Genomic DNA, 27,158 nt, shown 5'->3' on the forward strand with positions numbered 1-27,158 from the left:
TGACCGCGGCCGCTGGCGCTGCGGACTCTGCCCGGGCCAGGGCGGCGGCCGGCCGGAGGGCGACGTGGAGCGGCCACGTGGAGCGGCCCGGGGGAGGGCCCGGCGGCGGCGAGCCGAGGCGCGGCCGGCGCACAGCCTCCAGCCGCCGCGAAGCCGGACCCCAGCCCTCGCCGCGCCGCCGCAGGTGGGTCCGCGCTCGGCGTCGGGCGGCCTCGCCCCGGGCCTGGCGGGCTGGGGGCCGTGGGACCGCGGGGCGGGGGCGGCCTCCGGCCTCTGGGGACCCAGGCTGCGGGCGCCGCCCCTCTGCGTCCCCGGGCGGGGGCGGCGAGGAGCGGCGGCTCCAGCCTCGGGGCACCTCCCGGGAGGAGGTTACCCCGGAGGGCGAGTAGAGGAAGGGGCTGGAGAGCGAATCCTGAGCTCTCTAGGCGTGGTGATGGGGTTTCACAGTTCCCCGGCCGCCTTTCCCCCCAATGTCTCCTTTGTCTCTCTGACATCGTGGGAGGGAGGTTGGGGGCAGGCAGGAGTTTCATCCTCATTTGACAGATGAAGAAAAGGGGGACTGGGGAGGGACCCCAGCTGGGGCCAGCTGGAAGTGTTAGGGTGGAGACCAGCTGTCAGGTGTGGGGGACCTTTTTGGCCGTAAAGCCACTCTCTCTTCTTTTGGGGGAGGGGAGTGTCCTGGGAGGCACAGGGGGCACCAGAGGGATAAGTTAAGGGTGAGGATGTGGTTCAAAAGAACTTTGGGACAGTTAGACTCAGCCAGAAATGGGATGGATGCCCTATGAGGTGCTAGACTCCTGCCCTGGAAAGTCAAGCGGGGGCTGAATGGCCATTGACAGGGATGCTGTGGAAGAAAGCTTTGCATTGGATGGGAAGCTACCCAAGATAAAAGGCCCCTGCCACTTCCTAGATTCTCTGGAAATACTCAAAGAGCATGCGCTCGCTGCCAGTCATGTAACAGACATTATCCCACTGCATCTTCCCAGGCCCATACAAGGCAGATACTGTTGTTCCAGGCACAGAGAGACTCAGACACCCACCTAGGCCCCAGGGACAGGACGGAGGGGCTGGGTTTGATCAGAGGTCTGACCCCAAGGCTGGGCTCCCCTCCGGTGCTCGGAGGCAAAGGCTTGAAGAAATCTGAGGCCTGAGAGTCGCTGTGACTGGGAGTGTATGAATGGGAGTGTGTGTGAAGGATGTGAGTAACTATTACATCACAACTCTTAACTATGAGTTGCAGTGGCTTTCGTGTCGTCATGAGAGTAAATTACGTTTATGAGCATCATAGTTATAGGAAACGATTAGGAACATTTTAATTGACAGGCAGCGGTTCAATAATGGCTTTATTTCTTCTGTTGCTTACAAAAGCTTCTGTAAATGCTGAGAAATGTCTTACGTGTGGACAAGTCACATTATGCCAACCTCATCACACATTACTTGAAGTGCTGTAGCTGACTTCCTTTAAGCAATATAGGTGGGTCATCTGTACTAACAATGCCGGTTTGAAGCATAACTCCTGAGAATATTACTTGGATTGACATTAACAGTCCACATCCAGTTATTCAAGTTTGTGACGTGAACTATCGTCAGAATGCTAAGGTTGTCAGGAGGGCCCAGGTTATTCCAGGTAGAAGGTAGAACAGCTTGGGCAAAAGCACTGTAAAGTGAAAGTGAGAGGTATTTTGGGAGCCTCTCCTCTGTTTGCAGCAGAGCATTAGTGTCATAGAGCACCAGAAGATGAGTATAAAATGGTGACCTGCTATCTATCTAATTGTAGAAGGCCTTGAAAATGCCGAGGTGAGGACTTTGGACTCTAATAGAAATAGGGTGCCACTGAAGATTTTGGAGTTCCAGCTAAGGAAGATTAATGTGATATGGGTATGGAGGGTCCTTTAAATGGAGAAGATACCAGAGGCAAGGGCAAGAGAGAGGCTACTGCATTAATTTGTGCAAGAAGTACTTCGTTATGCACTTAACATTCACTGTAACCCTGTGAGTTGCGTACTGTTATTATCTCCCTTGTGCAGGTAAGGTAACTGAAGTTCAGTGAGGACAGCCTGTGGTGGAGCTGGGATTTGAACCTAGGCCTGGTTGGTTCCAAAGCTCTGTTCTCTGTCCACTACACATGCTGCATAGTTACATACTTGTGATGGGTGCATACGACCGAGAGGAGGAGAGTACTGGTAATTCGTGTGGACAGGGTACATGCTTTTCAGGGCCCAGGACAAAAACAAAATTAAGAATTTCAAGATGGAGGGGTGCCTGGGTGGCTCAGTCCGTTAAACGGCTGACTCTTGATTTTGGCTCAGGTCGTGATCTTGCAGTTCATGGGTTTGAGTCCTACACTGGGCTCTATGCTGACAGTTTCTCTCTCCCTCGCTCTCTGCCCCTCCCCCTGCTTGCACTCTCTAAATAAATAAACAAACAAATAAATAAATAAATAAATAAACATTAAAAAATATATTAAAGAAAAAGAATTTCAAAACAAGGACAGCAGAGTATTACACTAAGCACAGGGCCCCTCCGAGAGCTGGGCCCCTGTGTGACTGCCCAGGTCACACGCAGTTCAGATTACTCAGACAACTTTAACAAACCGCCTCGAAACTTTGTGGCTGAAAACAATAACTTTGACTTTGGTCACGAGCGTGCCGTCTGGGCAGGGGTATGGAGACAAGCACATTTCTGCTCCATTCAATGTGGGCTGGGGCACCTGGAAAGCTGGGGGTCGGAATCACCTGAAGGTTTGCTCTTTCTCCTGGATGGTCCTTGGGCTGGGGAGATGTGAGCGGCTGAAGGCCAGAACAGCCGAGGCTCCTCAGACATCTCGCTGTCTGTGGTTTCTCCAGTCTTTTCGGCGCGGTAGCTTCAGGGACGCCAGACTTCTTCCACGGCAGCTCAGGGCTTCAGACGCGCATATCTGCGTGTAGGGAGAGAGAGAGGGAGAGAGAACCAGAACCGGGTACAAGCTATGTCACCTTTGAAGACCCACACTTGCAAGTCACGTAGCATCATTTCAGCTCTTCATTAGGAGTGAGTGGCTGAGTCCAGATCATATACAAGGAAAGGCAAATTAGACTCAATCCTTTGTGGGAAGAAGTGTCAAAGAATTTGCAGACATGTTTTTTCAAACCAGCACATTTGGCCTAACGAGTGTGTACATTAGTGGGACCGGAGGGTGCTTCTCCTTTATGCCTGAGTTGCTACCCCCAGAGAGTCCTCTTTTAAAAGGCAACTCGTAGTGGATGATAACACATTAAGCCTGGATAATAGGTTTGGACAGCTCTGAGGGATTTAAATTACTTCAGTGCCTCCTGTAGGCATAGGTCCTGGCAGAAAACAGATGGGGGTGGGGGGGGGTGCGGTAGTGTGGGGTATACCCACACCATCTGAGGGTATCCAGGGAGGGGTGGGGATGTGTGAAGCCACTGCAGAGCAGTCCAAGAAAACTTCTGGAGGGGAAGAAGGCATTATTGTACAGCCAGGCATGGGATTTTACAAGATATGTAAACTCTTGTGTCATTTATTTATTTATTTATTTATTTATTTATTAAAAAAAAATTTTTTTTAACGTTTATTTATTTTTGAGACAGAAGGAGACAGAGCATGAACGGGGGAGGGTCAAAGAGAGGGAGACACAGAATCTGAAGCAGGCTCCAGGCTCTGAGCTGTCAGCCCAGAGCCCGACGCGGGGCTCGAACTCACAGACCGCGAGATCATGACCTGAGCCAAAGTCGGCTGCTTAACCGACTGAGCCACCCAGGTGCCCCAAATCTTGTGTCATTTAACCCTTACCACACCCCACGAGAGGTCCGCCTCACGTGCCACACGAGAACCCGAAACACAGAAGTCACACAGCTACTGCGTTCCAGAGCCACGATTTGGATTCAGGCAGCCTGAGGTTAGGGCCCCTTCCCTTACACTTTGGGCTGTGCCACCTATGCCTTATAATTCTGTGTTTCTCTTTCTCTTAATCATTGCTTAACATCTGTATCTTTTCCTACTTATATATTTGCAAGCTTTAAGAAAAAAAAAGGAATAAGTACTTCTCCTTCATACTCTCATCTCACTTATAAGAGTGCCTCACATATAGTAGGCGCTCAATAAATATTGAAGAACCAAATACACTTTATCTTCATTCTACAAACTTAGTATTTATACTTGCCTTCCCTACAGATGCTCACGCTCCTGGCCTTTGTCATGAAAAGTCTTTGACATCTGGTGCTACCCATGCTGTCCTCTGTGGCATCTGGTCCCAGGATCTATACTTTCTGGCATTCTCCGTCTGGCCTCTTTTGGCCAGCTGGCCCTCTCAGCCATTATGTGCCTCTCCTTCCGCCTTAGAGAACCCTCAGCTGAACCTTGCCGTCACCACCCCCAAAACCCAACAGCACTCTGGATACCAGACCCCTTCACCTATATCGTCCTTCAGCCATTGTTTCCTGGGTGCTCCGGTGCCCTGCGGGCAGGACCTTCCCTCTAACCCTCCTGGCTAAGGCACACATCCCTGCAGTTCTTGCATTTCCACTCAGTCTCCATGGACTTTCTGTTGAGATTTCTGTCTTGAACCCCCTGTTGCAGTAGGCAGCGGTGTTGAAACCCTACTTGCCTCCAGTCCTCACCTGTCCCACTGCACTTGACTTACCATGCCCTTCGTGATACAGCAGTTTAAAACCCTTGATATATTCAAATCTGTCTATTTTTTCCTTTAAGACTTATGAGTTTGTAGTATTTACATTTTTTTATGTTTACTTTTGAGAGAGAGAGTGCGCGCACGCGAAAGCTGGGGAGGGACAGAGAGAGGGGAACAGAGGATCTGAAGCAGGCTCTGTAGAGAGCCCTATGCGAGGTTCAAACTAACCTCGTGAGATCATGACCTGAGCCGAAGTTGGATGCTTAACCGACTGAGCCACCCAGGCGCCCCAGTATTTATCATTTTTTATTGCTCCGTCTTATAATGAGATTCGCTTAGCCATTGCTTAAATGTTAGACAATGTCAGGTTGTTTGTTTCTTTGACTAATATTTATAGCACGGTTATAGATATCTTTGTAGTTTCTTTTTCCATTTGAGTTCTTCCCTATGTAATCCTCAGGATGGTGTTATTGGGTCAGAGTTTCATGGCAATGAATACATATTTGCAGATTACCTCTCTAGAAACGTTTCAGGTTTGTAGTCCCTCAAGTGATATAGGTTAATCCTCACTGATTCAAATTATGTAATGGTTATAGGACTATTAAGATTTGCTATTTCCTTTTCCATCAGTTTTGCTACTAAGTTTTTCTAGGAAATTAGCTCTATCCTCTAAGAAGTTTTCAAATCTCTGCTGTTTCTATAGTTATGTCCCCATTTTCATTTTATTTGTACCTTTTCTCTTTGTTCTTAATGCGAATTGTCAGAGGTTTGTCTATTGAATTAGTCCCTTTTTAAATTTATTTATTTATTTATTATTTTTTATTTTAGAGAGGGGGAGCAGAGGGAGAGAGGGAGAGAATCTTAAGCAGGCTCCATGCTCAGCATTCAGCCCAAATCAGGGCTCGATCCCACAACCCTAGGATCATGACCTGAGCCAAAACTAAGAGTCAGAAGCTCAACTAACTGAGCCACCCAAGTGCCCCTGTATTAGTCCTTTTAAAGAAACACCAGTGATGGGGCGCCTGGGAGGCTCAGTCAGTTGAGCTTCCGACCTGGGAATGATCTCACTGTTCATGAGTTCGAGCCCCACGTGGGGCTCAGCACTGACCACTCAGAGCCTGGAGCCTGCTTCGGATTCTGTGTCTCCCTCTCTTTCTCTGCCCCTCCCCCGCTCAGGCACTGTCTGTCACCCTCTCTCAAAAATAAGTAAAAATAAATAAATAAATAAATAAATAAACATTAAAAATTATTAAAAAATAGAAAAGAAACACCAGTATTTGGCTTTGCTGCTCTTCTCTATCGTGTTCCTAATTTCTGCCATCTTTTATTACTTTATTTCTTAGTTTATTCTGTTTTACTAGCTTGTTGAGTTGGAAGGTTTAACTCATTAACTTTTAGTCCTTTCTTCTAATATACACTTTGAAGTCAATCCATTTTCCCTCTGATACCACTTTGATTACCTATCTTGTTTTCATGCATATCCTCCCAGTATTATCCAATTCTAAGTATTTAACAGTTTCCATTATGATTTTCTTCTTTGATCCACATACAAGTATGACTTCTAGATTTCCATATACGTGAGATTTTTTACATAATTTTTGTTATTGCTTTCTAATGTAATTGTATGTTAGGCATATAATACAGGGTGAGACAGATTCTTTTTCTTTTTCCTCTAACGTTTATTTTTAAGACAGAGAGAGACAGAGCATGAACGGGGGAGGGTCAGAGAGAGAGGGAGGCACAGAATCTGAAACAGGCTCTAGGCTCTGAGCCGTCAGCACAGAACCTGACCCGGGGCTTGAACTCACAGACCGCGAGATCATGACCTGAGCCGAAGTCGGACGCTTAACCGACTGAGCCACCCAGGCGCCCCAGGCATATGCTTTTTTAATGTTTATTTATTTTTTGAGAGAGAGAGAGACAGAGTGTGAGCAGGGGAGGGGCAGAGAGAGAGAGGGAGACACAGAATCTGAAGCAGGCTCCAGGCTCCAAGCTGTCAGCACAGAGCCCGATGCGGGGCTCGAATTCATAAGCTGTGAGATCATGACCTGAGCTGAAGTCAGCCGCCCAACTGACTGAGCCCCCCAGGCGCCCCCATTTAGCCCAGGCATATTAAATGTTTTATTCAACCTTCTACATTCTTACTAATGTGTAGTCTGCTTAATCTTTCAAATACTAAATGAGATATGTTAAATTCTCTACCATGATGGCAGATTCGACTTTTCTCCTTGTAGTTCTGCCTGTTTTTTTTTTTTAAAGGCTTTATTTTTTTTAGCACAGTTTTAGGTCCACAGCAAAATTGAGAGGGGAGTATAGAGATTTCCTATATACCTCCCCCCTTCAGCCCCTCATGCACAACTCCCTCATTATCAACATTCCAGACCAGAGAGTCCAATTTTTACGACGGTTGAGCCTGCATTGACACATCATCACTCAAAGTCCATAGTTTACGTTAGGGTTCACTCCTGGTGGTGTACATTCTGTGGGTTTGGATAAATGTATAATGACATGTGTCTGTCATGATGGGATCATACAGAGTAGTTTCACTGCCCTAAAAATCTTCTGTGCTCCTCCTATTCATCCCTTCCACCCCAACCCCTAGCAAGCACTGATGTTCTGACTGTCTCCATAGTTTAGCCTTTTCCAGAATGTCAGATAGTCAGAATCATTTAGCTCACAGCCTTTTCAGATTGGCTTCTTTCTCTTAGTAATATTCATTTAAGTTCCTCCAGGTCTTTTCATGGCTTGAGAACTCATTTCTTTTTGGCATTAAATAATATTCCATTGTCTGGATAGACCGCAGTTGATTTCTCCATCCTTCTACTGAAGGGTATCTTCTTTGCTTTCAAGTTGTGGCAATTATGAATAAAACTGCTATCAACATCTGTGTGCAGGTTTTTGTGCGGACATAATTTTTCAGCTCCTTTCACTAAATATGAAGGAGTGTAATTGCTAGATTGTGTGGTAAGAATATGGTTAGCTTTATACGAAACTGCCCAGGTGTCTCCCCAAGTGGCTGTGCCGTTTTGCATTCCCCCAGCCACGAATGAGAGTTCCTGCTGCTTCACATCCTTGCCAGCATTTGGTGTTGTCAGTGTTCTGGATTTTGTCTGGATTTTGGCAATTCTAATAGGTGTGTAGTGTTATGCCAGTTTTTATTTTGGATGTTCTGAGGTTACGTTATTAGACACATACAAGTTCAGAATTATGTTATCCTCCTATGGGATTCAAGTTTTATGAATTTTGTAATGACATTCTTTTATTTATAATCATGCGTTAAAGTCTAGTCAATAAAGCTATAGTAGCTTTCTTTTGTCTATTATTGCTTTTTTTTTTTTTTTTTTTTGAGAGAGAGAGAGAGTGCCGATGCTTGTGCAAGCAGGGGAGGGGCAGAGGGAGAGAGAATCCTAAAGCAGGCTCCATACCCGGCACAGATCCCGGCACTGGACTCAGTCTCAAGACCATGAGATCGTGACCTGAGCTGAAATCAAGAGTTGGATGCTTAACTGACTGAGCCACCCAGGCGCCCTTCTACTTGCCTTTCCTTTTTAATTTTTCTTTAGTTTTTTTCTCTTGTAATGCCTTTCTTCGAATTGATTTTTTTTTAATTTTTTTTTCAACGTTTTATTTTTTATTTTTGAGACAGAGAGAGACAGAGCATGAACGGGGGAGGGGCAGAGAGAGAGGGAGACACAGAATCGGAAACAGGCTCCAGGTTCTGAGCCATCAGCCCAGAGCCCGACGCGGGGCTCGAACTCACGGACCGCGAGATCGTGACCTGGCTGAAGTCGGACGCTTAACCGACTGCACCACCCAGGCACCCCGAATTTATTTTTTTTTTAAATTCCATTCATTTTTCCTCTGGTGGTTTGAGGTCATGCATTCCATTTCTATTTTTTTAGTGGTTATCCTTAAAACTTTTACATGCGTATTTAACAAAGTTGCTCAGTATGTCTACTTTCTTCCCAAACAACCGTCCGCACCTTACATCTTAATGTTGTCTGATATTGTAGCTCAGGCCACCTTTTCTGCCCCCTGTATTAACATAGTTGTCAATCTATGTTTGTTTATATTTTCCCAAATACTTTCTGATTTCTTTTCTGCTTACCATTTTCCCCTGCATTTCAAATCCTTTGGGGATCACTTTCCTTTTTCCTGAAACAGATCCCTTAGAATTTCCTTTACTGGAGGAATGTTGGTGGCATATTCTCTAATTTGTTGTTTACTGAAATTGTTTTTATTTCACCTCATTCTTGAAAGAATTTTGCTGAGACTGGAGTTCTAGAATGGCAATCTCCCCACCGCCGCTCCCCACCCCCACCCCCTCCCCCCTGCCTTTCTCAATGTATTAAGATACTACTGTAATCTAGCATCACTCTTGCTGTTGAGAAATCAGCTGTCAGTCTAATTATTCTTCCTTCTGGGGTATTTACCTTTTCTTTCTGACTGCTTTTTTTAAAAAAAGTTATTTATTTATTTTGAAAGAGAGTGCCTGTGGGGGAGGGGCAGAGAAAGAGAGAGACACAGAGAGAGACTCAGAATCCGAAGCAGGCTCCAGGCTCCGAGCCTGACATGGGGCTCGAACTCATGAACCGTGAGATCATGACCCCAGCTGAAGTCAGACGCTTAACCGACTGAGCCACCCAGGCACCCCACCCATTGCATTTTAAAATCAACCTTTTCTTTGTATTTGTGTAAGTTATGTTTGTTTCTTCTTCAAATCTTCTTGGTCATTTTTATGTTCATATTCCTTCTGCATAGTTTCAAACTTCTCTTTGGTTTCTTGAAACATATTAAATATACCTTATATTCTCTGTATGATAATTCCAGTGTCTTTAATTTTTGCAAGTCTGCGTTCACCCGTTATTGGTTAGCTGGCTCTCATTCACAGTGTCTTATTTCCTTGTATGTTTATGACTTTCTGGCTGTAAGGTCATGCTCACCGATACTCAGAATTTCTTTGAGCTGGGATTGGAGTTGTGTTTCGTGGACAAGATGTATAATTTCCTCTGCTAGTCAACTGGAGGTACCATCAACCAGGTACCACTTAAAATATAAATGATCTGCTTTAGGTTTTTGAACCACAGAGATAGCATTAATTCAGGTCCTGAACCCACATTAGAGCGGGCTTGTTACAAATTCTGAGGGAAGACTTTATCCCTTCTACCCAGCACCAAGGTCAAGACTGGCAAGATTTGTGCTGCCCTTCTTTGTGACACGTTTACTTTTCGTTCACCCTTAGATTGAGTCAGGCTGTTTGAATCCCAGCTTTCCGTAGGGGATTTCCTATCAGTCTTCTCACGATGGGTGGGTCCAGACCTTATCTCTGGGCTCCTCTGTTGCACAAAGCACTCAGATTGATAGTGCAAATTCCCCTGGATTTGGTTTGGCAGACACTTTTAAGGCAAAGCTGATTTCAAGCTCACTTTCCCCCAGGATGACCGTTTTCACTGTGCTTTTGCACTCAGAATTTCTTACTTTCTTGCTAACTCAATGCATTTGAAAAAATACTATTTTTATCCAACTTTGGAGTTACTTTCTTTAAACATTTACAATCATAGTCTCCGACATAGAGATCTGGATATTCTTCTAGACAACCCTTTCACTGAGGTGTATCCAGACCCCTGAGGGCCCGCAGTTGATATGGAGATCTCAGTCCCAACTACCTCCCTTGGATGGACCCAAGACGTGTCTTCTCTTTTGGGGACAACAACTGAAGCTCAAGCATCTGTGTTGCCAGCCAGTGTTCGTGTTTGGCCACTGGGGATTATGGACGCCAATAAACTATGTCGACTCATGGTATCTGTAGGGGCCACGTATGCAGAGAAAACTAAAGACGGCTCCCGTGCCTCTCTGTTGCTTTACCTTCTTGTAGACGTCCATGTTTTGCTGCTTCTTCCTCAAGGCAGTTCTGCTTGTGCAACTGCAGCCAGGCTCCCATAAGTGTCTTCCTGTTGGCCGGATGCTCACCTGCTCTACCCCACATCTCTTAGGAAGTCGATGTCCAACCTTGCAGTGCTTCTGAACCTTGTTAGAATCATGGAGCGCTTTGAGAATCTCATGAAACGTTTCTCCAGGAAAATCCAGTGCTAGCCAGCATGGCATTTCAGAGGGTGCAGAGGGTTTCAGAGGGTTCCTGGTCCTCCGCCCAGGTGATTTGTCAAGCACCTGGCGATTAGTCTTCCTAGAAGTGGGACAAGGGTCTCAGGCCTCAGCTGTGGTGGGTGTGCGCTTCCTCAGAAATTCATATGATATGTACACGCACCTGGGAGTAATCAGAAAGCTCCATGTTCTGTGCTTTTGATCGATCCTTCCTCTGTTTGACTGTTTTCATATAACCAAGCGATTGTGTTGCCAGGGAGCTTACAGAAAGTAGGTCCAAAGGAAAGTTGTTGTGTTTTTCTTTATATTGGGATTTCCTAACTGCATTTAGTAAATAGTTCCTGGGGCCACTGTTGGTTTGACCCTGATTTGTTTCCGTCCCTATGTGAGTTTAGATCTGTTGCAAGGAGACTGAGCCTTTATTGATTTGTTCTTGGGTGAGTTTTAATAAATACAAACTAACAGTCTTACTCTGTGCGAGTCTTAGTCTTTTTGTATCCCTATGCATTTCTGATTTGGCCTTTTTCTTGACCTCTCTGAGCTAGTTTCCATCTGCAAAATGAGTGACTGGACTGGATTAGATGTACTGAGATTGCACTTCTCCGAGCACCTCAGGGAGGCTGGTGGGGGGAGAGGGAGCTGGGTGTGGGGAGGGGCTCCTGCCCTAACTGCTGCTTCCACCACAGCAGGTCTGCTTTAGGCGCCTTCCACCTGGGGTCTGGAGTAAGATTCATTTTGAATGAATTCCACAGGGGATCCCTGATGTCTGTGCCTCTGCCCTGAGCAGCAGTCCTGTCACCTGGGTTGCAGGTGGGGGCAGGGAGAGAAGGTGCTCCTGTCTAGCCCACCGACCCTCCACCCCTTCCCCTTGACTCCCTACCTCTGTTCCTAGTTCAGTTCCAGGATGTTACCTTTGACAGTGAGAGTGTTAGTGCTGCTGCTGCCCTTGGGTCAGGCCGCTCCCAAGGACGGAACCGTGAGGTAAGGGGATTCAGAGGGCAGGGCCGTGGGCTGGGATGGGGACAGTCTCTGGGGAATCTGAGGGTGTGGTGGGCCCCTCTGGGAGGCAGGAGACGGGGCTTTGTGCTCCCTGATCTCTGTATCTGAGCCCCGCTCCCTGCCCAGGTACTGCAGCCTCTAAGCCAGTTAGAGCACCCCTCGCAGGGTGGGCATTCAGTACGCGTTTGCTGGGGTCAGTGTGTCTGGGATCCAGGAGCTCCGTTCCCACGGGGTGTGAAGCATGAGGTGGAAGCTGTGGGCCAAGCAAGGGGCTGCGGTCCTCTTAGCAAGACCTTATAGTGGGAATGCCGATGACATCAAGATCATTAGCAGACCATTTCTATTTTGCGCGAGCATCCTTTGTCAAGGTTTTTGGTATGAACGCTACACAGTGGATGTGCTGGGTGGGGTGGAGGGACAGATCCAGGAGCAACAGCAAGACCGGCAGCGGTGACAAAGGCCACTGCAGTGGCTCCTGCCAACAGTCTGGCTTCACAGGTCTGGACTGATTTGGGCAAACAGGTAGCCCTGTCCAGAACTGGGAGCAAACCGTGAGCTTTAAGGACTGAGAAAGAGACCCTGAGTAGGTTCAAACTCCAAAACCAACATAAATGCCCTCAGCTTGGAAAAAAGAATCCAGTCTGTGGATTTGTGGAGCAAATCGGGTCTTTGTAAAACTGGGCAGTGCCTCGGGGCTGAGCCAGAGACCTGCCCCTTGGGGCCTGGCACCAAAGTAGAAGGGTGACCACAATCCATGTGGTCTGGCCACCCGCTCACTGTTTTCCTGGATCTCCAACTTGTATCTACTAGGTGTGGCCTCATCTGGCCTCTGTCTAACCAGATGCTTTATTTGGGTTTTCACTTAGCATCTATGTTAGGAATCTGCAAAAAGAATAGTCTGAGGGAGTAAGGTTCTGCTTCTGAGACCAGGAGGGCCCCCTCCCCACCAGGTTTTTGGGAATTTGAGAGAACAATGCCCTTCGGGTCTGGGGAGAGAACCCTACAAAGAGCTTGAGGGTGGAAGGCCGGTCGGCTGCATCCTGTGAGAGGCTCTTTGCAAGGCCGGCCCTTCTCTCCCTCCTCCAGGCTGGATCCTGACCTGCAGCAGCAGCCCTTGCCCAACCCCTTCCAGCCAGGCCAGGAGCAGCTCCGGTGAGTGGGCTGGTCTGGGGGGCAGGCCTGGGTCTGCAGACCGGCCTCTCTCGGGCTTACTTCCCGTGTTTCCACCAGGCTTCTGCAGAACTACCTACAGGGACTGGAGAAGATGGAAGAGGAGCCGGAACACATGAGCCGGGAGCAGGGTGAGGGCCTGGGCCGTGGGGCCGGCGGGTGGGGGGCTTAGGGCAGCAGAGTCAGGACTGACCCCAGGCCATCGGGTGCCCCCTGCCTCCTCCATCTGTCCCTAGTGCCCCTTCTGATGTAGTTTCTTTCTCCCCCTTAGTTCTCCTCTACCTCTTTGCCCTCCACGACTATGACCAGAGTGGACAGCTGGATGGCCTGGAACTGCTGTCCATGTTGACCGCAGCTCTGGCCCCTGGAGCTGCTGATTTTCCTATTGCCAACCCGGTAAGCCCTGCCGGCTGGGGGGCCCCTTCTCCCCCACGAAGGAGACGCCGCTTCTTGGGACTTCGGGTTTTTTCATCATGACTCTTTTGGTGAATCCACTATAAAAGAAATGCTCAAAGCACTGCATGGCAGGGATGTAGGAAGGTGTTGGGAGGGTCAGGGCTTCTGGGAACACCTCTGTTCACTGTAGACTTCACAGCAACTGTGTGCTTCCACAGGTGATCCTGGTAGTGGACAAGGTGCTCGAGACCCAGGACCTGAATGGGGATGGGCTCATGACCCCTGCAGAGCTCATCAACTTCCCAGGAGAGGCCCCAAGCCACACAGAGCCCAAAGAGCCTCTGGAGCCACAAGATGTTGGGAGGCAGTCCCTGGTGGCTAAAAGCCCATCAAGACCAGAAACGCAGGAAGGCCTGGGTCCTAGAGGAGAAGATGGGGGACAGGTAGAGGCCAGAAGGGAGTCCTTGGAGCCTGTACAGGAGGCTGGGGGACAGGCAGAGGCTGAAAGAGAAGCCCAAGCCCCTGGAGCGGAGGCTATAGGACAGGCAGAGGCCAGGGATACTGGAAAGGAAGCAGAGGAGCTTCCAGGGGAAACACTGAAGTCGAAGGACACCCCAAATGACTTTGAAGTTCATGCTGTTCAACTGGAGAATGATGAGATATAAATCTTGAGGTCACAAGCTTGCCTCCCTAGAAGTCTCAGTACCAGAACATAAGCCCCGGAGAGTCGTGTGTGTGTGTGTGCACACGCACACGTGCTGCGACGAGGACCACCTCTTTGTCCACTTCCTGGCCCCAGTAGGGACAGGTCTTTCTGTGCAGCTCAGGGAGACCCTAAGTTGAGGGGCAGCTTTAGGGCCCAGACAGCCAATAAAAACTGAATGAACTCATCCACTCAGGCCGTCTACCTACAGGTCTAGCCTGCCTGATCTCAGGGACACAGGGGGTTGGGGACCGGGAGGGCCTCTCGGAGGGACTTCGGCTTTCCCAGTGTTCGTGGACGGTGCCCGGCAAGCAGGCTGCAGCAGTAGGGCCCGGCCGGCTGCAGACAAGCCGGGGAAGAGAGCACAGCCTCTCCCTGGAGCCCGAGTGCTCCCTTTCCCGCCCCCCCCACCACCGGGTGTTCAGACACCCAGAAGCCTCCTGCAGCTCCGAGCAGGTCTTCCCCACCACCCTGTATGTGCCCACCCCCAAATATTAACAAGAACTGCCATTTATTGAGAGCCTGGTCCGTACCAGCCATCATGCTGGACATTTTATATGTTGTCTGATTGTACCCTCACAATAATTCTGTGACCAGGCAGAATTAGCCCCATTTGACAGATGAGGAAACTGAGGAAGACGGCATTCAGTAATACACCCAAGGTGACACTGCTAGTTAAGTGGCCGATTTGGATTCACGTGTGTCAGACTGCAAAGCCCAGGCTCTGTATCACATTCTGTGGCCTCACACACCCTGCCCCAACTCCCCTATGAAGCTTATAAAATAGGCGAATTCCAATATGCCCTCAGGCCCCGTCTCCCTCCGGGACAGCAACTGTATCCTGGGGCACATTTGTGGCTGAAGCACAGCCTTAACTACAGGGCGGCTCTAAGGGTGGGGCTTGTTGGTTCTGGGACAGTCATGGGGGGGGGGGGGAGATATTTTTAGATTGTGAAGGCACCACCAAACCAGAGTAGGCTCCCTGCCCATTGGCCCATCAGCTTGGCTCAACCTTGTGGACAGTCCTGGAGCCTTAAGACTGGAGTCTTGTGACAGCCCAGGGGCGCAGAGGAGATTTTCAAATGGGCGTATTGTTCGGAAGGTTCCCTGGGGCACAAGGACAGAAGTGTCCCCCTGCCCCCAGCCAGGAAGCCTCGAGGTCTCTACCCACTCCCTGTGGCTACTCCTCACCAGACTGGCTGGGCCACCACCAAGGGCATAGCTGGAGGCAAGTCTGGGGTACTTCCCTGCTGCTCTGGTGTAGGCAGCCCCTCCTCTGGGCCTCAGCAAGGAGGTTAATTTGGGGACTAGAGAAGAAGAGGGTGAAGGGCTGTAGTATCAAAGCCTCCGGAGTCCCCAGCCAGAGCAATTCAGGAATCAAAGACAAACAGACTGGCAGAAGGAAGCTGGCTTTGGGGCAGATTTATTTCCTGTGTGGCTCAGCAGTGTGAGAGAGACACAGGACACAGGCGGAACCCTCCCACGGTCTGCATCCGCCCAGGGAGCCGGGCAGCCCATGTGCCAGGCTGGATGGAGGGGAGAAGGCAACAGCGGCCGGTGATGCCAGCCTCCAAGGAGGGGGGTAGTGTAAGCCAGCAACCGCCACCATCGGGCATTCACACAATGCCATCAAAGCCCTGCAGGCCACACTTCTTGCCGGCCACCTGGCAGCCAAATCTCAAAGCCTCCTGCATACTCTTCCCTGGAGGGACAAATAGCTAGATGAGCTGGGTCCTCCGGGCAGAGGCAGGCCTCAGCCCTGGGCCTCGTGCGGGGGGGGGGGGGGGGGGGGGCGGTGGGGGTACTCACCCTGGGACAGGCTGAATATGACTGAGGCGTTGAAGGTGTCTCCGGCCCCCAGAGTATCCACCACCCGGGGTGGAGGGAAAGCATCCGAGTGAAGCAGCTGTCCGTCAGGGCCCAGGGCATCAGCGCCCTCCTCAGCCCAGGCGCAGACTAGCATAGCCCTGCAAGACCCTCCACTCAGCTGGGCTGTCAGCCCACCCGGGCCCCCAGCCTCACCCCCCTCCTCAGGGAGGCCCCCAGTGTCCAGGCTCACGCTCCGTACCTAAGGCCTCTTCCTGGCTTTCCCCTGCTCACCCTTTCCTCACACGACCATACAAGCCCCTCAGGGCCTCCACTGCTGACCGGAACCCCAAGTGCCTGGCCACATCTTTGCTGACAAACACCTGTGGGCAGTGGAAGAGAGGCTGACGGTTACCTCCACCCTAGTCCTGGCTCAGTCACTCACCACCAGCAGCCTGGCGTTGCCCCCATAGTGCAATGTCACTCCTCCAACGTGGCCACCTAAATCCCCAACGTAGTATCTCGCTGTCCCACTGGGATGCGTTTTCATACTTGCTCTAGATATGCTAGAATACAGCCCTGTAAATTGTGACGCAAAAATCCCCGGTTTATTTGTTCTAGAGCAACGAATGTCCCTGCAATTGAAAACCCACAGCGAGCCTTGAGCGCCATCTGGCGGTGAGAGCTACCACTGCCACGTTACACCTCTGGCTCTCGCGGGCGTTTTTGTTTTGTTTTCCTAAGGCAACTACGCCCTCTGGGTCGTTTCTTCACCTATAAAACAAAGGGGCAGGGTTGTAGAGCTTCCTCAACACCAGCTACACATTAGAACTTCCAGAGAGAGTTTTGTTAAAAAATACTTCAGCTGAGCTCCACCCCCACCAATCAAATAAAAACCCAGGGTGTGGCTCAGGCACCCGTACCTTTGTGCCGCCACAGTGGAGGTCCAACCAGCTCAGGCTATGATGCCAGGATTGTCACTCAGGTTTCATTTCCATTCCAGAACTGCCCAGACTTACCCTATGCAAGTCCCCTCCCATCCTCCCTCACCCCTCAGTGGCCCCCACAGCCTGCCACCCACCCCAGAGTTGGAGGACACCTGGGAGAACAGTCCCATTCTTCCATTTGACAGAAGGGGAGACTGAGGAGGCCCAGGGAGGAGATGCTCCCACGCAGGGTGCTCCGAGGCTGGCTCTAGTAGCCGCCCCCTGGCTACTCTCGTACCTATGCACCCACTGGGACGGAGAAATTTTGCTCCGTGGCCACTGCTGAGGCCTGCACGGGAGCCCAAAGCTGGGGGCCTCTTCGCCCCCCACCTGCCAATGACACCAAGCCATTCCAGGTGTGGGAGGCAGAACAAGGGAATGCTTGGCTCCCTTTAAGAACCAAATTAGCAGGATGTGGCAAGGGGAAGCTGTGTGGGCCACTCACCACGTCTCCATAGCCAAAGAGCTGGAACAGCTCCTCTCGGGGCTTCTCCACTTCCACGGACACTCGGATCTTTTGACCTGGAGGCTGCCTGGCATTGTGCTGTTCTATCCGCTGCAGCATCTGCACCTGTTCCGATGCATTCCGGCCCTGGGGCGGGGCGGGGCGGGGCAGCTCAGGACCAGCTGGGCAGTGCCCAGCTGATCTGGCTCATTCTTCCCTCCCTGCTGGAATTCTGGGTGAGGGGAGGCAGGGGGCGGGAACTCCATTCTAAGTTTCAAAATTCTAGAGCAGTCATGGACCTTGGAGACCTTATTGACCAGCCCCCCCGCCCCCCATTTCACAGAGGAGGAGACAAAAGAATAAAAGAGAGACTTTCTTAAGGACCTACAGTAAATTAAATCACAAGGCTAGGATTAGAACTTGGGACTTCTCAGAGTCTAGAGGAGGTGGGCAGTCTGTAACACAGAAAGCATGGGCCTTTGCCTGGAGCCGGCATCCTGCTTCTGGTGCCTACACCCTGCTGTGTGACCTTGAGTAAGTCACCCAATCTTTCTGGGCCTTAGTTTCCTACCTGAAAACACAAAGAAGAATGGAGAGGGGATGAGGGTACTTGGATTCATTTATCTCTAAGGTACATCATGGTTCAAAAAAACTAAGAAGGCAAAATATGTGGAGGACCTGGCACGTTGAGCCCCTCAAAACACAGGTAGGGCAGGACTTGCCTCGATGTGGATCCACTTGAACCGGGTCAGATCAACCTTGTCAAAGTCCGCAGCAGACACATCTGGCAGGTTCCTAAGTCATAGGACAGAAACGACAGAAAAGGCATGATGGTGAGGTCAGCCAAGGCTGGGATCTCTAACTGGTTGCTGGGGCCCCTTTGCCTGGTGCTGCCTGCAGCATGGCCAGAAACTACATCTACAGCACAGGCTTCTACAGCACAGGCTTCTGAGGCTCAGCTCCAGGATAGGCGCTATTCCAGGCTAAACTCCTGACCACTCCTTGCCCCACTCAGTTCCATCCAGACAGGGATTAGAAGCAGTTTGCTAGAATGCCCTTTGGGTGTTGGAGGCTGTGATATTTTCTAAGGGTAAACTCAACTGCAGCATGTGACAAGAGGCCAGTTGAGTGCCTTGGGGACCACATCTCCCAGAGTACTCTAAGAGCACCAGGGACTACAATTCCCAGAATTCCCCGCCTTGCCAGCAGCACACACAGCTCCCAGCATGCAATGCCCTGGTGATCTACAAAAGCTATGGCTGCTCTGAGTCTGGTCCTGTTCACTTCTGGCGTCCCAGCCGTGACAGCACCACCGTTCTAAGTTCGGCGGCTCTGTGTTACAACTCCGAGGTCAAGGTTGGTGCTTGAGGATGAGTTTTTGTTTGGCTGACTTAGGTGTGGAGCTCTGGGAAGGGTCCGCCTTGACCAGTGAGCTACACCTAACCTATATTCCTCCCGCTCTGCAGCCGAATCTATCCAGTTAACTAGCTGAGTACCTGGGCCTTTCTGAGGCTGCTTCCCCATTTGGTAGATGGGTCCAAACCCACCAGCTTGTTGCAGTTGAAGGTAACGTGTATGGATCTCCCTACACTGAGGCCAGAGGGCAACAAACGTTTCTCCTTGGAACTCCTCTCCTTCCCTTCCTGTGAATACCCATGTGGTGTCCTTGATCAAAGTTGCTACAGATTGTTACCTGATGGGCAGAACACTAGGACTGACCAAGGTGAAGGTCATTGCTTGCATATATGCCCACTCACTTATTCATTGCGACACACTGAGCCCAGAGACCACTGGCCATAAAGCTTGTCCTAGGATAATTGCCCCCTCTTCCCCAGGTCCAGAGTCATGCCGGGCAGTAGGGACAGCCTGAACCCCAGGGCTGCTGGGTGTGGACCACCTCAGCCCTAACATAGTACCTGGCACATGCTAGATTCTTAGTAAGCTAAATGTCTGAGATTCTTCAGGAGGCAATCTAGGGGAGACAAGAAGGGTCTGGGCCCACAGGGCCTCTCCCTAGCAGCTTGGGACTTTAAAGGGATTCCCTCCCCCCAGTTAACATGGCATCAGATGGCCCTGATCTGCTGACCCAATGTTCCCCTTCCCTCTACTTCAGCAACAGCTGTGAATTGTGTGTGGCATTTGGCCTGGCTTCATTACGCAGGGAGCTTCGCGGTGGGCTCATCTCTTCTGAACACCCAAACCCAGCTCCTTGGTGCCATGCTGCAGGCTGCCAACCCTGGGGCTGATCCTGGAAATTCCAGTGAGTCCCCTTCAGGGCTTCAGATGGTTTGAATCACACCTCCTGTCCCCCGCTCCTCAGAACAATTTCCCCACACCCATACCCAGGCTGCTGATTGGCCAATTACGGAGGAATTACATCACGAATTATGTTTTGCGCAGGCCTGCCCGCCCATCCTTGGTAGTGACCGAGGCCAAGTCACCAGGCAAAACAAAGCACATCTCTTCCCACCTCACTTCTCTCCTAATTGAAAACAATTCAGAAATCACTGAGCAGTTTGGCATGAGGACAATTTCTGGTATAGAGAGAGGCGGCAGAGAGCAGGCGGAGGGAACTGATTGGTGGGCCGTGCCAGGGCGAGGCCGGGGGGGCCTTACGTGTCGTAGAGCACAATGGTGCGGGAGCCATTGCAGTTGTTGACGATGCAGCAAGAGCATGGGGTTTCCCCTCTGCCCTGCCAGGCCACCTGAGACACATCCACGCCCCGCTGCCTGAAGTCGGCCACCAGGAAGCTTGAGGTGGAGCCCGAGCCAAGGGAAGGGCAAGGAGACACAAATTAGAGCCTACGAGTGGCCTGGGCCTCCCTCAGGGTTGAGGAGGAATGCCGGAGCAGGGGTGCCTCTCTGAGAAGAAGGGTCCCGTTCCGGGAGTTCGGTGATGGCGGCGGCGGCGGCTGGCAAGGTGCGGACAGGCGTACAAACCTGTAGGCATGGAGGATGGTGCGGCTACCACTGGCCTCGTTGATGATGACTGTGGAGATGGGGACAGAGCCCGTGGTCTGAAAGACTGTGTAGCGTAGGTCCACAGAATAGCGGCGGAGGTCATCCAGGACAAAACTGCCGAGACGGAGTAACCCAGGGGAGGTGTAGTTCGACAGGGTTTGGGGACTGGAGGGAGGCGGCAGGGACTCCGGCTGCAAAGGGTTTGGGGACTGGAGGGAGGCGGCAGGGACTCCGGCTGCAAAGGGTTTGGGGACTGGAGGGAGGCGGCAGGGACTCTGGCTGCAAGCAGAGGGGGCTAGGAGGGAGCCGGGAATCACCGTGCTGTCAGAGGCTATGCCAGGGGGCAGGAGAGGCAGGGGCACAGAGCCTGGAACTCAGTGAGAGAAACACTAAGGGACGTTCTTTTAGGCCCTGGCTGAGGTAAACTCCAACCCGGATCCTGTCCTTCAGTCTGACTCAAGCCAGAAAGGATGTGCTCAGTGAACCCAGATGGGGTAGATCTGGGGGCCTGGAGCACGTGCCCTGTTTGAACGAAGCAGGTGAGGGCACTGTGGTCTGTCTCATGCAAAGCCTTGGCAGAACTGATAATTACCAAGGTGGTACTTCGCTCCCCAGCTGCCCTCTACACACTCATCCTCACGGTACTCTTCACTCGGGAGTCCCTTGAGTGCTACTGGGATTCCACTCAGTCCGCGGCTGCCTCCGTGATACCCGGCCAGGAAGTGGTGCTGCCTTGGTGAGGCCACCCACCACCCTCACCTCTCGTGGCAAGGTGAACCCCGCAGGCAGTGAGCTGGCTCCCAGTGCCTGATGCTCCTCGACGTGGGGCCTGGTCCAGGACTCTTCCCCAGAATCCCCTCTAATCAGAGTGAGTGGGAGGTGGACCCTGGGGGAGACTGCGCCACCCCCACGCTTCCTGGCCGCAGCGTCTCTGGAAAGTGTCCTATGACCGCTGGTCCAGCCACCATCTTGGCCTTTCTCACACTGGCTGGACAATACAGATTTGTATATAGGCATCAAGCTGGGGCATCATTCCTCGTCGTACACCTCAAAGATCCTTTAAATAGCAGGATCCTTCCAAAGCATGCAAACTACAGGGTGGTTTTCCAAATGATTTTTTGCACCCTCCGTGCCTAGCACGTGGTAGGTGCTCATTAAATGCTTGCTGAACAAAGGGGGAGAATTTGGAATGGCCTACCTAACGGCATTATTGTTCCAGAAAGGTGAGTCTACCACCCTAAGCCAGAGGAACAGGAAGGAAGACAGCCACTGAAGAAGGTTGACAAGTGGCCAGCTATTGGCACCAGGTCCCTCTGTCCCACCTCACAGGGCGGGCCCTTGCCCACTGATTTGTTTTGTGCTGGATCACCGAGGAAGAGAATCTGGCCACAGCTCAGGGGGCTGGGCTCTGGCAGCACCCCCATGAAACCAGGGTTCAAAGGGCTGTGCTTCACAGGCCAGCAACCTGGCAGCCTGCCCTAGTGCCCACAGTGGGCAAAGTGTGGGCCTCACCTCCTGATAAGCGTTTGCTGAGTTGGCGGGGCCAGGGGTCAAAGGGCTCTTGGGTCCCCACAGCAGCCAACATGGAGAAAGCGTACGGGCCACCTACGGGCTGCAGCCTCACAGCCGGGGAGCTGGGAGGCCTGGGCCTGGGCCCAGCTTTAGCACGTGGCTTCAGGGTGTCCTCGGCAGGCTGCTCTTGTTGCTTTAGTGAACCACGGGGACACAGCAGTGGCCCTGCCCCCTCAGCTGGGGAAGAAACCATGGGCCTGAACCCTAGGACCATGGATGCTGGACATCCCCGAGGGAGGGTTGGGACAGCAGGTCCCTAGCTGCCTCCTGCCACAAGCATAGCCAGGATTAGGGACTTGAGAAGGGCAAAGTCACATCCATTGCAGAGTCTGTTGGAAGCAAGGAAGGAGAAGGTGGGAAGCTGAGCAGGCTCTGGGAAGTGGCCAGGGAAACAGGCTGTGGAAATAAAAGCTTTCACAGGAGAGCGTTAGCACCCGAGCAGCAAACAGCCGCGCTTGGGAGGGTCTGGGATGCTGGTGCCCCACTCGTGGCCCTCCCACCCATTTCTGGTGGCCACAAACCGTTTCTCACAGCCTGCCCCCAGCCCCCCACCCCCACCCAGGGTTAAGACTTCCTTCTACAGGGCAGTCTGCCCGCTCCTTCCTCCACTCACTCGGCAACATGGCCCGGGGCCAGCGAGCCCATGAAGGCACAGGGGGCTCCAAGCAGGGAGAGGACGGTGCAGGAATTAGATGCGTTGCCTCCACGCTGCCATCTCTGGGACAAGCACCTGCAAAACACAGGGAGGGTCCCTGCAGCTCCAGCAGGCTGATGCCAGGATAAGCAAGACTGAACGCAGTCCTGGGGCAGGGCCCCGGGGCGTGTAAAAGCTGGGAGGCCTCCCTCAGGAAGCATCTTGATTTTTCCATTTTCACTCCTTCAGGTATCTCAGAGGAGGGCTCCACTAACTCAGGTGACCTCCTCCTCGGTTACAATGACCCACCTCTCCCCCCCCCCCCCCCCCCCCCCCCCCGGCAGAGGGACCTTCAGCCTCCACCTTGATTGGTGGATAACTCAAGAGCCTCTTCCCAAAGGTGTCAAATCTGCTACCTACTCCTGTCCTTGGGGAGCCTGCTTCAGTAACAACTCAGGTCAAAATAAGTAAGACAGGGAGCAAACCTGTATGCTGTAACCAATGTAGGAGTTATGTGGAGGGAAAGCTAACTTTTACCATGTCAAGGTTAAGGGGTGCCTGGGTGGCTCAGTCTGTTAAACATCCGGCCCTTGGCTTCAGCTCAGGTCACAATCTCGTGGTTTTGTGGGTTCAAGTCCCACGTCAGGCTCTGCGCTGGCAGTGCTGAGCCTGCTTGGGATTCTCTCTCTCCCTTTCTCTCTGCCCCTCCCCCATTTGCACTGCCTCTCTCTCAAAATAAATAAACTTAGGAAAAAAAATTTTTTTAAAGATTTAAAAACGCAATGTCAAAAGTTAAGATTATTGGAGGGGCGCCTGGGTGGCGCAGTTGGTTAAGCGTCCGACTTCAGCCAGGTCACGATCTCGCGGTCCGTGAGTTCGAGCCCCGCGTCGGGCTCTGGGCTGATGGCTCAGAGCCTGGAGCCTGTTTCCGATTCTGTGTCTCCCTCTCTCTCTGCCCCTCGCCCGTTCATGCTCTGTCTCTCTCTGTTCCAAAAATAAATAAATGTTGAAAAAAAAATTAAAAAAAAAAGATTATTGGATGAAGACCAGTTTTTCTCCATTTCCCCCCCCCCCTTTTTTGGCAGTTTTATTGAAATATAATTGCCATATAACACTCCATAAGTTTAAGGTATACGATGTGGTGACTTGATATACGCACGTATTGCAAAATGATTACCACAATAAGGTTTGTTAACACAACATCCCATCACATAATTACCTTTTTTTCCCTCAGTTTTTCTCTATCTTTGCTGGAAACCTAACTCAAGGTGTACTCCGAGGAAACTAACTGGAGATACACCCGAAGGACTGCATTGTTCTCAACAACAAAAATGATTACTTATGCATGTCAAAGCACTGGAACAATTTCTCATTGTGCTCCAATAATACTGGGAGGTAAACAGTGCAGGCTGTTATTTATATTCTTCCAGTTCCAAAAACAAGAGCAACTGTGGCCTCACAGTAAGAAGAACCACTAATTAAGAAATAAATGAAACAGGGGTGCCTGGGTGGCTCAGTCGGTTAAGCATCTGGCTTCAGCTCAGGTCACGATCTCGCGGTCCGTGAGTTCGAGTCCCGCGTCGGGCTCTCTGGGCTGATGGCTCAGAGCCTGGAGCCTGCTTCAGATTCTGTGTCTCCCTCTCTCTCTGCCCCTCCCCTGTTCATGCTCTGTCTCTCTCTGTCTCAAAAATAAATACACTTAAAAAAAAAAGAAAGAAATGAAACAGAATTTTTAGGCTAAGGTATTTTGGCACACAAGACTTAACCCTGTGGTTCTCTTCAGCCTTGGGAAAAGGTGTCCGTGATCTTATTAGAAAGGAAACTATTTGGGGTGCCTGGGTGGCTCAGTCGGTTGAGCATCCCACTCATGGTCCATGGGTTCGAGCCCCACGTCAGGCTCTACGCCGACAGCTCAGAGCCTGGAGTCTCCTTCGGATTCTGTGTCTCCCTCCCTCTTTGTCCCTCTCCAGCTCATGCTCTGTCTCTCTCTTGCTCTCAAAAATAAACATTAAAAAAAAAAAAAGAAAAGATACTAATTTGTAAAAGGTCAAACATTACTCAAGCTATGAGCTTTAGAGAAATTTTCATGCAGATTAGAAAGGGGGAGCCCAGTGGGATTTGACTTGCTCAGATCACACCAATACTTCATGACAAAGCTGCTGTCAGAACCCAGGTTTCCTGACTCCCTAAACCACTGCAATGCGCTCTATATTTCTGAATAGAAAGTAGTTAGGCCCCAGCTTGGATGAGGTTTCACAGAAAGGTTGCACACTTTGGCTTTGTGGAGATCCTTCAAAGTCACACGAATACCCAACTTCCTGTGCAGAAATGCTCTGCTGAGCAAGAGGATGCTTTCTGGAAGGCTCTTCTTGGCCTGGACTCTGGGAGGCAGGGCCGTTCCTCAGGGGTCTGGCCAAGTTCCAGGTGGCAGCTCCTGAGAGTCCCAGCTGCCCGTGGAGCACAGAGAGTCTGGGACAGATGGGGCTGAGGTGCCCACTTGGGAAGGCCTGGGTCCCCACTTGGGCTTGCCCATCTGGGAAGCACAACAGAGTCCAGAAGGTGGGCTGGGTGGGCTAGGCACATGACAGACAGAGGCCCTATGGGCAAGGGCTCTGCTCAGCAGAGGAGCAGAGCTATGGGTCTGGGGGAGAGGGGGGTACACCCTGGGAGCAGGGAGCATGGAGAACATGGGAAGGGTCTCTTTAGAGAGGCACCTTCCTTTGCGCCCACCTTCAGAATGAGCTCGTCCTAGTGGGAGCCCCGAGGATCTCCTTATCCTAACCTCTCCCCCTAAGTAAGCTCAAAGGGAATGGGCCTGCAGCTCTTGTGAAAAGCAGGCACTCCGGTTCCTCCCCGGGCCCTCCGGTCCTGGGATCCACACTGTTCTCTTGAGAGGAGGCCTAACTCCTCACGGTGCACTGCATCCTGGGGCCAGCTTGACCTGGTAGGGACGGGGGCTAGGTCTACAGAGCAGCATCCCCTTGTGCCCCTCCCCCACTGTCCCTGTGCCCTGGCAAGGGCTCTAACCTCTGGCAAACAAAGCAGCCCAAAGCAAAGGGTCAACTCCGTGAGATGGGCAGAGGGAGCACAGGAGACAACCGAGGCCTGGAGCACTAGATTCCTAGGCGTTGTAATTACTGCTCTGTCACTCACTAACTATGTGGTCTTACGATTCTTATTTAATTTCTCCACATATTTAGCTGCTTCATCATCTATAAAGAGAGGATCCTACTGACCCTTCCATACTGCCCACTGGCTGCTGTAAGGAAATTATGTGTAATGCATGTGACGGGGCTGGGTGGACCCAAAGATTCTAGCCCACAGAAATGCCCTCTTGGGATTGCAGTGATTAACGGTGAGGTTCTTATCAAGAGTAAATGTAAGAGCCAACCAGCGACTCTTCCACTTTTACCAGACAACCAAGAAAGACGCGGTGTTTTGTAAAAAAAAGGACTTCTGGTAAACTCCTTTTGGAATTTAGCGCCAGGGAAACACGTTGGTGATGGCACGTGAACCAGCTCTATCCACCACCCACAGCATCTCCAAATACACCTCCAGTGCCAGCAAGGCCTTGAAGCTAGAGTGAAGCTCAAATACCACGGTTTTAAATGTTCCTGCGGTCTAACTGCATACTTATTGTAAGCTACCTCAAGATTTAAGAAATAGATGAGATATACGTGGTAGATAAATTAGAAGTAAATGCTGGTAAGAGGCAAGTGCAGCCGTCTTTTTGTTAAAAAGAGAGAAGCTGGTCGCGCACCTTACTAGCTCTGCGCCCTTGGTTAAATCTCTTCATCTACCTGCTTATGGGTAAAACGTGGACAATGATTCCTGGAACGGCAACTGGCGAACACAGTGCTATCCAAAGCCTGGGCTTTATTACTAACGGCCTCAATTCCTTCCCTAGGTCCTCCCGGGCGGAGGGGACGGGACACCAGCTCCCGAGGCTGGACTCTCACTGCGGGGCCCCTGGCCCCGCGGACCTGGGGTCTGAGCTGCCGGGCTCAAACGTGGGGCTGCAGCGGCCCCTGGGGTGTCCGAGGGGCCCGGGCGCCCCTACCTGCTGTCCGTGTCCTCCTCCGGGTACTTGTCCACAACATTGATGATGTCCAGCACCACTAGCCCCACGCACAGGATCTGCTTGTCTTCCATGAGGCCGCTCCCGGAGCTTTCTGCCCGCCTGGCTGACGGGGTTCCTCCCGGGCTCTGCGTTTTATCCCCGAGGATCGGGTCCCCGCTCCTGGGGCGGACTTGGCTCCTCCTCTGCGTCCTGAGCTCCTCCCCTCAGAGAGCCTTCTGCAGTCTCGAGGGAACGGAGCAGGGCCCTTGCTCCCCACGCCCACCGAGCGGGCCTGGGAACGCAGACCCCCGAGGCCTTGGTCCCCGGCCTTCCCTTAGCAGGTGGTGTGGCCCAGCAGATGGCAACCTTTCCCGCTTCTTGGCCCCATTTCCTCACTTGTCAGGCAGACTCGAAGCTCATGCAAACCTCTCTAGATTGCAGCTAGGCAATCTCCTGAATGCAAAAAAAAAGTGCAGTAGAAAGGCGCCCCTTGCCCCTCCCTCTCCTGCACCTGCGACTCCCACTCCAGACCCGAGACCGCGGTAGTGCCGGGCCTCGAAGCTGCGGCCTGGCCCCCTCAGCTCTAGCCTTCCCCGGCGCGTCGCCGCGGCTCCGCCCCGCCCCCGAGGTCCAGCCAATCCCAGCTCGAGGCCCCGCCTCCCCCGCCGGGCAGCTGGGGCGGCTAGGTGAGCAA

At 51.6% G+C, this 27,158-nt stretch overlaps 2 protein-coding genes across 10 annotated transcripts; one reads left to right on the forward strand and one right to left on the reverse strand.

The window, feature by feature from the left end:
- On the forward strand, nt 1–14,191 carry CGREF1 (cell growth regulator with EF-hand domain 1). Of its 2 annotated transcripts, none has more exons than XM_043604325.1 (6): nt 1–184; nt 11,630–11,713; nt 12,818–12,883; nt 12,962–13,032; nt 13,173–13,297; nt 13,516–14,191. In XM_043604325.1, the coding sequence occupies exons 2-6, from the start codon at nt 11,637–11,639 to the stop codon at nt 13,960–13,962; spliced, it is 786 nt and encodes a 261-aa protein (XP_043460260.1). In that variant the 5' UTR covers nt 1–184; nt 11,630–11,636; the 3' UTR covers nt 13,963–14,191. The 2 variants fall into 2 exon arrangements, with proteins under 2 accessions (XP_043460260.1, XP_043460259.1); XM_043604324.1 differs by having other exon boundaries at nt 3–184; nt 11,625–11,713.
- Nucleotides 2,393–27,064, reverse strand: KHK (ketohexokinase). 8 transcript variants are annotated; one of them, XM_043604316.1, is made up of 9 exons: nt 26,465–27,056; nt 22,384–22,500; nt 20,178–20,312; nt 19,854–19,988; nt 17,960–18,032; nt 17,238–17,384; nt 16,101–16,189; nt 15,810–15,967; nt 15,408–15,702 (listed from the first exon to the last, which is right to left on the reverse strand). In XM_043604316.1, exons 1-9 carry the CDS (start codon nt 26,554–26,556, stop codon nt 15,617–15,619), a joined length of 1,032 nt encoding a protein of 343 aa, XP_043460251.1. In that variant the 5' UTR covers nt 26,557–27,056; the 3' UTR covers nt 15,408–15,616. The 8 variants fall into 8 exon arrangements, with proteins under 8 accessions (XP_043460254.1, XP_043460251.1, XP_043460252.1 ...); XM_043604317.1 differs by lacking the exon at nt 19,854–19,988 and having other exon boundaries at nt 26,465–27,055; XM_043604318.1 differs by lacking the exon at nt 20,178–20,312 and having other exon boundaries at nt 26,465–27,054.
- Nucleotides 27,065–27,158: the final 94 nt, after the last annotated feature.

This window comes from Prionailurus bengalensis, chromosome A3 (assembly GCF_016509475.1).
Source record: "Prionailurus bengalensis isolate Pbe53 chromosome A3, Fcat_Pben_1.1_paternal_pri, whole genome shotgun sequence".
NCBI lineage: Eukaryota > Metazoa > Chordata > Mammalia > Carnivora > Felidae > Prionailurus > Prionailurus bengalensis.

Bases quoted from the DNA above. Each gene is read 5' to 3' on its own strand.
- KHK (XM_043604316.1), bottom strand. From the start codon at position 26,556: ATGGAAGACAAGCAGATCCTGTGCGTGGGGCTAGTGGTGCTGGACATC. The intron at 18,033-19,853 runs GTAAGGCCCCCC...CCTATGACTTAG, and splicing joins ACCATTGTGCTCTACGACAC to GAACCTGCCAGATGTGTCTG. The intron at 16,190-17,237 runs GTGAGTGGCCCA...CACTGCCCACAG, and splicing joins TCTTTGGCTATGGAGACGTG to GTGTTTGTCAGCAAAGATGT.
- CGREF1 (XM_043604325.1), top strand. From the start codon at position 11,637: ATGTTACCTTTGACAGTGAGAGTGTTAGTGCTGCTGCTGCCCTTGGGT. The intron at 11,714-12,817 runs GTAAGGGGATTC...TCCCTCCTCCAG, and splicing joins CCCAAGGACGGAACCGTGAG to GCTGGATCCTGACCTGCAGC. The intron at 13,298-13,515 runs GTAAGCCCTGCC...GTGCTTCCACAG, and splicing joins ATTTTCCTATTGCCAACCCG to GTGATCCTGGTAGTGGACAA.